Raw genomic sequence first — 12,978 nt, forward strand, 5'->3', positions numbered from 1 at the left:
GGAAATGTTGATGCCCTAATGGGTGTCGATGTACAGTGAGCAGATGCGCCCTGACATGCGCGTGCCGCCTGATTTGGTAACGTTTTATTTTTCCCATTCCAAAATCGGAGGCAAGTCGCAGTGCGAATCAGCATCGGCCCCTCACCATGCTAAACAACGTCTACAAAATCTTTGCACTACTGCTACCGTCTCGTTTTAAATTGGCGATGTTGAGGGTTCCGAAGTAAGAGTGATTTCAGGTGTGCCGCAGGGGAGTGTCGTAGGACCGTTGCTATTCACAATATATATAAATGACGTTGTGGATAACATCGGAAGTTCGCTGAGGCTTTTTGTGGATGATGCTGTAGTATATCGAGAGGTTGTAACAACGGAAAATTGTACTGAAATACAGGAGGATTTGCAACGACTTGACGCATGGTGCAGGGAATGGCAATTGAATCTCAATGTAGACAAGTGTAATGTGCTGCGAATACATAGAAAGAATGATCCTTTATCATTTAGTTACAATATAGCAGGTCAGCAACTGGAAGCAGTTAATTACATAAATTATCTGGGAGTAGCCAGATAAATGGAATGACCAAATAAAATTAATCGTCGGTAAAGCAGATGCCACACTGAGACTCATTGGAAGAATCCTAAGGAAATGCAGTCCGAAAACAAAGGAAGTAGGTTACAGTACACTTGTTCGCCCACTGCTTGAATACTGCTCACTGGTGTGGGATCCGTACCAGATAGGGTTGATAGGAGAGATAGAGAAGATCCAACGGAGAGCAGCGCGCTTCGTTACAGGATCATTTAGTAATCGCGAAAGCGTCACGGAGATGATAGATAAACTCCAGTGGAAGACTCTGCAAGAGAGACGCTCGGTGACTCGGTACGGGCTTTTGTTAAAGTTTCGAGAACATACCTTCACCGAAGAGTCAAGCAGTATATTACTCCCTCCTACGTATATCTCGCGAGGAGACCATGAGGATTAAATCAGAGAGATTAGAGCCCACACACAGGCATACCGACAATCTTTCTTTCCACGAACAACAGGAGACTGGAATAGAAGGGAGATCCGATAGAGATACTCAAGGTACCCTCCGCCACACACCGTCAGATGTAGATGTTACGTCCCCTGATCAGGCATATGTTTTCTAAATTTCGATACATTTTCCCATTGCTTCGTAATTTCCAGTCTTTCGTACCTTTTCGTGGGCGTAATATTTTCCTAATGATTCACCTTTCTTGTATTTCTAATTTATCTGAGTTATAGTTTTTACGCTAGACATTAGCTTGCATATAGACGTTCTGTCTACACTACTGTTCTGCAATATCTTATTTTGCTTTTTTAGACTGGCGTTTGTTATAGTAAAGGTCTTTTCTTATACCACATGCCCTTCTCATTTTATATATCCTTCCTTCTATAGCAGAGTTTTTCAAATCATTTTCTTCGATTGTCTTCCCAAGATATTTAATTTTTTATATTTACTTCATGTGGCCAATCTCTTCTTTCAGATATTTCAGTGTATTTTTTATGTTTGTTAAAAAATTGTTTTTTTCTGCAGAAATTCTTAAGCCAGTTGTTGTGCTCTTTGTTCTAAAAAATTACTTTGTGTTACAGCCAAAGTCACGTTTTCAGAAAGTTTAGCAACGTCATCTGCAAATATGAGACAGGTCATTCCAATATTTTTGTTTACTCTTCCCAACCTCATTGATGAAATCTTAGATCCATTCAGTTTTTCATTCCTAATTCTCGCGGTTTTTTCTAGACTGCAGTTAAAAAGAATGTGTTTAAGGCCATCAATTCGCCATACAGGTTTGCTTATGTCGAAAGGCTAAGTTATTTCTCCAATACATTTTGTTTTAGATGCAATGTCTCTAAGTGTTTCATGAATTAGATTTGCTAATTTGACTTTACATCATATGCTCGGATTATTTTATGTACAGTTTCTTTGTGTGCAGAAACAAAGGTTTTTTTAAAATCAACAACTATTACTACAGTGTTCTTTGAACTCAGTACTCCGTGGCCTATGGTAGACTTCTGGTGCATTATTTATTCAGAACATGATCTGCCCTTCCCTAAACCACCTTGATATTCAAGTAAATTACTGTCTAGTGTTTTTTATCCTGTTTAGTAGAATCTTGGAAAATATTTTACATGCTACTTGTAGCAAAGAAATTCTTATCTAGTTCTAACGTCTTCTTTATTGCTTTTCTCAGGTAGTGGATGTCTCAAGGCTACCTTTCACGCTCCTGGGATATTTTCTCTTCTAGATTAATTTTAACTCTTTTCTTGTTTTTCTTGGAGACCATTTCAAAAGTCTTCTTTTTCAGCTTAATGGTTTTTAAGATTTTAATTCCTTCTTCAATTATTATTGTTATTTTAAAATTTAACTTTTAACATGTTTAGCATCTAAGACTGTTAATTAAAATATAGGCCGTTTCATACACTTATAAGTGGACCAAAGTCATTGGTATAAGCACTACATTTGGTGTTAATAGTGAGTCGTCTACCTGCCGTCAAGAGGTAGCGGATTTGACTACTAACGAAAACGTTCTACTTCCTGGGTTCAAGAACGGCAGCTGCTCACATTCTGAATAAAAATTGTTAGCACTGTCGGACGAAGAGTTCCGAGATAAGAAGTCACCCTCGTTTGTCAACTGCCTTGTTAAACAGGGTAGAGGAGAGGACACAGATGTACCCTAATGTTTTAATGTGTAACTGCCTTCTACACTAGCAATTCAGGCCTTCAGCCGTTGGGTATTCTGAAATTGCTTGTGGCTTTCAGCCGACCAATAATTTACAATTCCTTCTTAATACGGCCTTCAGCCATTACAATAGTTGGTTACAGTTTTGATTGTTTAAGAGGAAAATATCTTAGTATTTGTTAATGCGTAACTGCCTTCCACAATTGGTAATTCAGGCCTTCAGCCGTTGTGTATTCTGAAGTTGCGTGTGGCCGTCAGCCGAGAAAAATTTGAGTTCCTTCTTAGAAGGCCTTCGGCCGTCAGTGTAGTAAAATCTTTCAAAAGATTGTTGAGAGTTATTTTTTATAATAAAGTGTATGTCTTTTCTGTGCAACCAACGGTAACTGATTAGGTTCAAATGGCTCTCAGCACTATGGGACTCAACATCTGAGGTCATAAGTCCCCTAGAACTTAGAACTACTTAAACCTAACTAACCTAAGGACATCACACACATCCATGCCCGAGGCAGGATTCGAACCTGCGACCATAGCGGTCACGCGGTTCCAAACTGAAGCGCCTAGAACCGCACGGCCACACCGGCCGGCAACTGATTAGGCTCCATCCACACCTTTCCTGCTTTCCCTAAGTACCACGTCGGGCAGAGTTTAAATCGTCATAAAGGAGAAGAATGGCTACACCCTACATTAATGTCCACCAATAGATGTTACTGTATATATGACTGTTTTCAGACGTAGTCCTGCCCCTGATAGTGTAGGACAAGCCTGTGACGGGACTGTTGTAAGATGTGCTGGGTGTACCAGACCGATCTTCTGTCTCGGATCTCCACAGGGATATGACCGATGTGGGAAAGGTTTGGGAGTAGGTGTAGCGTAAGGATCCACTGAGACAGAGTATTGCGTAAACTGGGGAAGAGGCGGAGGAAACTACCGCTTTGTATACGAACGTCGCTACGTTTGTACAGATTTGAAAGCGCGTCTACGTCTGCGTCTGCCTATCTCCCAAGTTTTTTTTTAACGAATGCTCATTTACAGAATAATACATAATATATTTTTTTCAGTAAAGAGTTTTACTATTGTAATAACTTGTAGCAGTTGCTGTACCAGCCAGCTAATGGAGTGGAAGAGATTTTACTTTAGGAGCCATGAGAAGAACTGTGGTAGAATGTTCCTCTTTTCTAATGGTGATGATAAATAGTCGAAGGATGTTGCTGAGTTGTTCCGTTCTAGGATTGTGAGCATGGTCCCTCATTTACAGCCGCATCCTGGCGGTGGTCGGGGCATTCGGGCAGGTGTACTCTCTCTGTGGAGTACGTTTAGGATATAGTGCCCGTCTGTCAAGGCGACAGTCTGAACTTCAGCATACTGGGCAAGGGGTTACTCGTCACTGTAGATGTACCATATACGCGTGATCAGACTATATGGGAGAACATATTAGTCTGAAGAAAAGTTCCAGTTATTTAATTTCAGGTATTGTTGATGGTTAGTGGGATTTGTATGACAGGTGTTCGGCTGGGGCCATAAGAGAAGTGGAGGTAAAGTTTAGTTTAGTTATGTGCATACTCCAGATATCATGATTGTGATCTCTCGCTATGATACAATAGCATACTGCCCGTTATTGGATTGTCTACTAGCACAAACACACCATACTATTACACACACAAAAATTCTTCTATATAAGATGTAACTGATGTGTTTGAAATGAATGAACTGTCCAGTGTGATTATGTATGAAGTGAATCATATCTGTAGATGTGTTACGTAAACATTATTTTCTCTGATTTTTTGTGTGGACAAAATGTATAACATTACGTCAGAGAATAATAATTACCAGACAATTTGCTTAACAGTCCGATTTGAAATCTAAAATCTTATTTTTCATATTCTATGAAGTAAGATTACGGTATAGTAATAACGCACAGAACATTGTTTAATAATGTTAATTTATATGTTTTGTGTAAGGAATAGATCAATATTTCGAAAACAGACGTACAAATAAATATCACTATTCGAAAAAATGATACAGAAATGTCAGCGGGTGTTGGAGTTCAATACCAGTGTTAAAATGCACATAAAAAACTGACAATTAGACTAATGAGAAATAGTCAGTTAAAGACAGAAAATTAAAATCTTCATAAGGAGTTCTAACACTAATGTAGACATGGAAAATTACAAAGTAATTTGTAATACGAAGAATTTACCAAATTCATGTAATGCATTCAGGTTTATTGTAATGAAGTTATTTTAATGCCACGTACTGGTTTGAGTGACAAGATGTATGAAATTCGGCAGACGGCCGTAGGTGCTTACATTTTGGGATTCGTTAAAATGTTGGAGGAATGAAAAAGAATTCTCGTCATTAACTTGCAAAGTGTCTCATTTTTTAAATTCAAACCGAAGCATCGCTACATTAAATCACTATGACAAACAGTGTCTTTTTGTTTTGATTAGCATGTTGAATGAAGTTGCTCGAAAGGGAAGTAGTTGCCTTCATAACATTGCAATGTAGACGATCAGCAGCATGTTCTGCAAGGAATACATCAAAAGCCAAGCATTTAAAAAGTTCCTTGTAGTATAATGTTTTAAGTTGGCTATTTCAAAATCGAAGTATTTACTGCAGGTAGGGAATCTAGAAATATGGAATCTGTCCTACCTTCCTTTTCATGAAGAATCCTACTTCCGTTTTACCATTTTCTGCTGCTGTTGATATTATCTCGAGATGGTCTAGTTCGGAATTTTTGTCAATAGTGAGCTCATCAGGCATTTTTTTACAATTACATGCCACATGTCCTGTATGTGTCCTTAATGCAGTGGTTTCCACTGCCTTCTCCATACTGATGCCGTTGATCATTGCTGATTCTTCCGCCTTTTATAACCAGCTTCCTACCCTAAGGGCAAGAGAGTGTCGTGAGTCGTGCTTGCGTAGCTCAGATGGTAGAGCACTTGCCCGCGAAAGGCAAAGGTCCCGAGTTCGAGTCTGCCAGGAAGTTTCATATCAGCGCACACTCCTCTGCAGAGTGAAAATCTCATTCTGTACTGATGTCTGTTCGCAACTCCCTCCAAATCCAGTACGCAGACAGCATTAAAATAACTGCTCATTCAAAACCACAAAAATGGATCCTGGAAAACAATTCCACCAACCACTCACAATACTAAAACCAGTCACTGTGAAACGACACGGACGAATTACAAGTCGCCACAAAGAGAGAGGAGCCAGAAGCGGTCGGAAGACCAAATGCACGTCGTCTGCTGCGACGACCAACCGAACGACCAACCACTCAAGTCAGGCACGGGAAAGATCCCAGTATAAATCGTCGACTGACAGCTTATTGCCATGAGGGCATTTCGACGGGCGGACACACACACGCGCAGGTGAAAATTGCACTACACGAACATCACAGTCCATTCAAATAAAACTCGCTGAATCCGATCTTTGACGTGGTCGTGAACTCTCTCGACCACGTACTTTCGTCGGACAGTGCATGTGTGTGTCCCAGAGGTCGGGCGAGTACTGGCTGTCCGGACCTCACTGCTGCTCCGTCCCAACTCAAATCTCCGGACACACGGCAACCCGGAAATACTAGAGGCCGCTCCAAAGATGGTACCACAGTACGCGCTATCGATAAGCGCTGCTGCTGCCACTCACGGACGGACAAGGCGAGCAAAGGTACTGGTGCCAATGAACACACTAAGAAAACAAGACACCACTATCGCTGTTACGAGATGCCAAGCTATGAACGGCATCAACGTGAGCCGCACACGGTTCACTCTGATAGAGACACTTTCAATGTAGTTCCTGAATGTCTGTGGCGGAATAACAGGCCATTCTTCCTGAAGACCCGAAACGTTAGTGATGCTGGAGAAGGGATGTAGAGCGAAGTCCGCGTTCTAACTCATCACAAATTTGTTCGTTGTGTTCAAGTCGGGCCTATGGGTAGGCCAGTCCATCTTAGGGATGTTATTGTCCACAAACCATTGCCTCACATATGCTGCTCTATGGCAGGGCGTTTTGTCATGTTGATACAAAGAATCATAGTCTCTGAACGGTTCTTCTACTTCGTACAGTACGCATTGCTGTGAGATGTGTTTATATCCTTATTCATTTAGCGTTTTGTTAAGGGGGGGGGGGGGGGTAGGACGTCAAACGGGCCGACTTGGGGCAGGAGAGGCGCCACAGAGCGTTTTAATTTCCACTGCCTGTATTTTTACAAATAAATTCATAAAACTTTCAGAATTCGCACTCATAGCAGTGGAAGTTCAAACACATAACAAAATAATTTTCTTTACATATGAAATTTCATCATTTTTTCACATGCTATTGGCTGCATTTGCTGCTATAGGTACACTTTTCTTCATATGTAAGAGAGATTATTCGAATTTTGCACAGCATACAAACCATACTTACAGGTGTGTGAAGCTAGAATTTATTTAATTTATGAAAAAATGAATGAACTGTTAGATTTTAAACTTCATGTTTCGAAAAAAAGTCAAATTTTATAGCAAATTATCTCAATTTTTACCACACTTTGTAAGAGATTTGGAAAATTCTAGAGTTTTGCATTAAGAAGTTTTTGTTAAATAAGCATGCCAAGTTTGAAAGTAATAGGATATTTTTTTGGATGTTACATGTACCTAAGGACAGAAATTTGTGTTTTCCGGAAAATGGCCGTTAATGTTTGTGCTTGCATTTAGCATTCTTTTAGAACTGTCCAGCACCATAACCAGGTTCTTTTTCTAAATCAGTTTCTTTCATTTCACATTCCAATGATGCACTCTTCTTCATATTATTACCTCCAAAAATGATTTATCTGCTTTCACTACGCGCTCTCTGTCTATTGCATACAAAGCTTTGATGCAGTTCACTCCATTTTCTCTACAACATATTGCCTGCTTTGCACACCATCATTAGAACATGAAACTACATCACAACCACCAATACCAAGTGCATTTCTTCCCACAAAAATGGTTTTTCGCAATCTTTCGCATACACATTGATTAAAACTTTTATTTGGGTTTTGATCACCGCGCCTCCGCGGTGGCCGAGCGGCTCTAGGCGCTGCAGTCCGGAACCGTGCTGCTGCTACGGTCGCAGGTTCGAGGTCATCAGTCCCCTAGAACTTAGAACTACTTAAACGTAACTAACCTAAGGACATCACACGCATCCACGCCCGAGGCAGGATTCGAACCTGCGACCGTGACAGTCGCTCGGTTCCGGACTGAAGCGCCTAGAAGCGCTCGGCCACCGCGGCCGGCCCAACACATATCGCTGCAGAGATTCCTATTGGTGCTGTCTACAACGTCATGTACAAAATGAACAGCAAGGCCCCAACACACTTCCCTGTAGAACACCTGAAGTTACTTCTATATTTGTCGAAGACTCTCCATGCAAGATAACACTCTACGTTCTCTCTACCGAGAAATCTTCAGTCAGGTCACGTATTTCCCTTGATATCCTATACTGTCGTACTTTTGATAAGTACAGGAGTTGTTCTGAGTCTAATGCTTTCCGGAGATCGAGATATAGTGGATGCACGGCTTTCAGGGTGTCATGTGAGAGAAGTGCGAGTTGCGTTTCACATGATCGATGTTTTCGGAATCCATGCTGGTTGCCGTGGGGCACTTGATTCTGTTCGAGATACCTTATCATGTTGGAGGTCGGAACATGTTCCAAGATCCTACAACAAACGGTTGTCAAGGATATCGGACGCTAGTGTGCTGGATGACTTCAGCTACCATTCTTGTAGACCGCTAGGAGAGCTTAGCACAAAAAATTCCACTAATTGACTTTTTAGGGTTTCGTACTTCAGTTGGTAAAAAAACTCTTTTTTCTCAGCAATTGGTAGACGTATGAAGTTGAAATTTATCTCACTAAGGTCTATGTCCCTTGGTGGTGTAAAAAATTTGAACCTCTAAGTCACTGCAGTCAAAAGATACGGCCCATTACGTCACATTTTTCGATACCTACTAACTCACTCGTCAAAATCTATAGGGTATTTCCCGTTGGCCTATAAACATGAAACTTGCTAAGAAGGAAATTTTTACAGCAGAAGCAAAGAAAAAGATAAAAAATTGTTTACTGGCAGCTGTACCACTGGAAAAATTATTCTTTTGACATTTGTTATCCTACTTCAATTTGAAATTAAAACTACGGTAATGATGGAAGCCGAAGAAATGGATTAAAACTTTTGCCGAGGCCGCGACTTGAACTCAGGCTTCCTTTCTTGGCAGTCAAGACTGCTAACCACTTTTTTTTATTTTTTATTATTCCACAAAAACAGTAACAAAAATGGCTAGCTTACAGTGAAATGACATAAATAAGGTGGTAGATAATTGCAGTCATAAATTACAGCATTCAAAGAATGCAGTTTTTAGCAGTAGCACACATTTAGTACGTTCACTGTCACCTTCAAATGGTGGCAGTTCAGCATGCACATTTTCTTCTTCTGCAGCCTGAGGTTCCTCATCGTCATTTCCCAGACCCAAATTATTCAGTACATCCTTGATGTGTGTTCCTTCCAGGGTAAACTACGTGAACAGAAGAAAAGTCCCGAACAGCGACATCGCAAAAACCTTCACTGCCTTGTTATTTTTGTCAGTTCCAGCCTTCTAAACGCATCCTTAAGGGCGCTCAAGATCTTCCTTTATATCAGACACCAGATGTTTGCCGTCATATTCTTGTATTCTGCTGTACTACTGATTTATTTTTCATGTGATACTTGCAGGTGAGATTAGGGTCGGGAACGTGACACAACCCATCCCCTCTCCGCAAGAAATCCAGTTCCTAACCTATACCCATTCTGTTGAAGACAATTCGGGGCACGATACCTAGCGTTGCTGTACAGACTACGTAAGTCCAATCCCCCCGCAAAACAAACTTCAATTAGTATCCAGAATGAGATTTTTCACTCTGCAGCAGAGTGTGCGCTGATATGAAACTTCCTGGCAGATTAAAACTGTGTGCCGGACCGAGACTCGAACTCGGGACCATTGCCTTTCGCGGGCAAGTGCTCTACCAGGAGGGGCTTCTGTAAAGTTTGGAAGGTAGGAGACGAGGTGCTGGCAGAAGTGGAGCTGTGAGAACGGGACGTGAGTCGATCTTGGGTAGCTCAGGTGGTAGAGCACTTGCCCGCGAAAGGCATAGGCCCCGTGTTCGAGTCTCGGTCCGGCACACAGTTTTAATTCAGTTAGTATCTTGAGCTGTGCTACAAAGAAGGAGACTCACGTCCCGACCATGGCACACAAGTTTTAATACACTTCTTCGGCTTCCATCATTACCGTAGGTGAAGATGAGATTTAAATGTCTCGGGAAATATTTCATTATAAGATCCATGAAATTAAAGCATTCTCAAAAATTTTGGAATCCCTGGGACCGAAGTTTTGCCGCTATCAATACCGATAACAGGCAAAAATGCTCAAGATTTTAGATTCTCAGAATGGTTGGATATGTTCTACTCGCACCTAGCCACTTTTTTTTTTTCACTGAATCTGAGTGCGGAGGTGAGTTTTTACGCCTGGTGTGTCGTGACAGGTGGCGGGCCTGCTGAACTGGGTGATGATGTTCACGGTGACGCGCTCCTTCGGGCTGATGCTGTCGCGCGTGGGCGCCGCCGCCTGCTTCGGCGGCTTCCTGGCGTCCTCGCTCACCGCCGCCGCCTTCGTCTTCTTCCTGGTGCCCGAGACGGCGGGCAAGACCCTGCAGGAGATCCAGGCGGACCTGCGCGCGGGCCGCCCCCGCGCCTCCGCCCCCGCTCCGCCCGCCCACGAGGAGCTGCCGCTGCCTCAGCTGGTCGCCGGCTCCACCTCCGCGGCCTCGAAGGCGGTAGCCGCCGACTTCTTCCCCGCAGGCAGCTTCCGCTTCCTGTCCCCCGGCGAGATACACATCTGACGCTCCGCAGCCGCACGCCCCACCCAAACGCGCAGCACGTCTCAGCTACCGCGTGTCCGGCAGCCGCTTCCCTGTGATATTCTCGACACCCGACCTACACATGTGTAGCCACTGTAGGCCGTCAACAATCAAACAAAACTGCTTCTAACACAATAGCGGTAGCTATATTTGGATTAAAATAATTTTGTAACTGAAATTTCTGTGAGTCGAGTGGTAGGCGCCAGGTGTCGACTAATCGCAGCTGTTCCTCGCACTCTACGTGTTCTCTGTGTTGCCTTTCTGCAAGCACGAACAGCACTGCCTCGCAGGGCGACACAGGCAGACACAGCATAATACCTCGAGCGTGTCAGTCACAACGTTATTTTCTGCATCAAATCGGAGTTAAAACTCGAGCTTTCGAAAATTATCATCATGTACTTCGTCACATGACTGACTGCAGGGTGGAAAGAGGGAGTCGTGGAGACTGGTCGTCATCCAATCACAGCTGTCCCTCGGGCACCACGTGAGTGCCGTGTTGCCTATTCTGCAGGCGTTGGAAGGCAACGCAAGCACCGAGAGTAGAGTGTGATTCCATGAGCATGTGTCATGTTGCATGTGACCTGGGAACTCTGTTCTGCACCACAGACATCTGTCAGTCGCACAGTTATTGTCCGTGTTCATTCGGAGTTGAAACTCGGGTTCCGAAGATTAATATCCTCTTCTTCCTCAGGAGATGACTATCTGCCAGGAGGGAAGTCTGCTTTCCTTCATAGTGGCGTTCAAACTTGTCACTGGTCAGGCAATTCTAACTTCTATTCTGAAGTGTAACGAAGGCAGTCGACAAGAACAAAACTTTTCATGGGAGGGCAATCTCAACTGCTAACACATACATGTGTCATTTACATAGAACATATCCCCTGGAATATTACACATATGAAGTATTATCCAGAAGTTTACGAAATACATTAATTTAAAATATTACATATCACATGCAGCTTATTTTGCACTATCAACTTCAAAATAGTGCCCACGGAAGGCAATATACCAGCACCAACTTTTCTGCCACTTTTAAAACACGTCCGGGTGGTCTTTCTTCATTTGGCTGCTTGGTACCCTTTGCGATTCCGCTTAAATCTCCTCCACTGCATCAGTCCTTCGACCCTCTTCATTTTCATTTTGAGGAAAAGGAAGAAGTCACAAAACGGTGCTAATTCTGGTGGGTACGGCGCTTGAGGAAGAAATTTCGACATGTTTGTAGTAAAAGATTCCAGTATGATGTAGGCCGCATGGGGTGGTACGTTACCACGGTGGAGTACTCAGTCGTTCGTAGGACACTTCTGCTGACTTATCTCGTTATACTCTCCCTCAGATTACGAACATCGCTATAGAACTCCTTATTGACACTCGGGGCATGCGGGACAAACTCGTTATGAACAATGCTGTGAATGTATTTTTAAAATAATTGATCAGCAAATACTTATTGCTACTCTTGCCTTGTCCTCCCACTGGGGCGACTGCTGCTTAGTTTCACGATCATGGACATAAACCCAACTTCTGACGCTTTCAAAACCATCAAAAGAAACTTTTGGTCATCTTGGAGGAATTATATGACTTCCTTGAGGACTTCCAGGCAGTTTTGTTTTTTATCGTCTTGAAGCAGTAGTGTCACAAACTTCGCCGCAATCCATCGTATGCTCAATTCTTCACTCACAATGCGTTAACATTTACCATCACTTATCCGCAAGGTGTTGCAGCGGTCTTGAACGGTCTAGAGAAACCTGTTGCGTAAACGCACCAGATGTTGAAGCAAGATTTTGGACGCAAAGCCTGATGTCATACACATAGTTACGGCTTGTACAAGCGCTGAGATAATGTTTAGAAAGTGATTTATCTGACTCAACATGTTTAAAACAAAGCTTTAGACATGATGCTGTTTCAGGTTAAACATCGCAGAATCACAGATTCACAGGTACACGTTAATGGAAATAAGCTCCTCCACAACTGACCGAACTACGCAACTCACAGCCATTTGCCTCACTAATTCAACAAGGATTTGTGGGGAGACACCTAACAGTAGGCCTTTTACGTTGCACTCTTGATCGTCTAGGTGCAGAGTTCAAATTTCGGAAACATAGATACCACTTCATAAAGGCTTCTGAACATACAGTGAAGGTGATAGAGTATTGAATTCACTCTGTCTTCCACAGCACATCCTGCTTTTGTATGACGTTGGAACGGAACTCCGAATTGCAAAAAAGACACCCAGTGTTGAATCAAGTAACTTTTAGTGCCCTCTTTTTTGAAAGTCAAGACACTAAAAGAGAGTCATTTGTGGCTGAACTGTTCTTTATCTCATACCTGAAGAGTCAGTTAAACTTTCAAGTCCAGAAACAAGTGTGAAAAAACTATTACATGAGATTTTAT

At 42.5% G+C, this 12,978-nt stretch overlaps 1 protein-coding gene across 1 annotated transcript in view; it reads left to right on the plus strand.

Annotated features, from left to right (window-relative positions):
* LOC124716775 (facilitated trehalose transporter Tret1-2 homolog) overlaps positions 1-10,575 on the plus strand; it is a 60,489-nt gene extending 49,914 nt beyond the window's left edge. The window contains exon 7 of the mRNA XM_047243322.1: positions 10,219-10,575. Within this exon, the coding sequence (XP_047099278.1) occupies positions 10,219-10,575 (357 nt within the window). The remainder of the gene's footprint in view (positions 1-10,218) is intronic.
* The last annotated feature ends 2,403 nt before the right edge of the window (positions 10,576-12,978 follow it).

This window comes from Schistocerca piceifrons, chromosome 9 (genome assembly GCF_021461385.2).
Source record: "Schistocerca piceifrons isolate TAMUIC-IGC-003096 chromosome 9, iqSchPice1.1, whole genome shotgun sequence".
Classification (NCBI taxonomy): Eukaryota; Metazoa; Arthropoda; class Insecta; order Orthoptera; family Acrididae; genus Schistocerca; species Schistocerca piceifrons.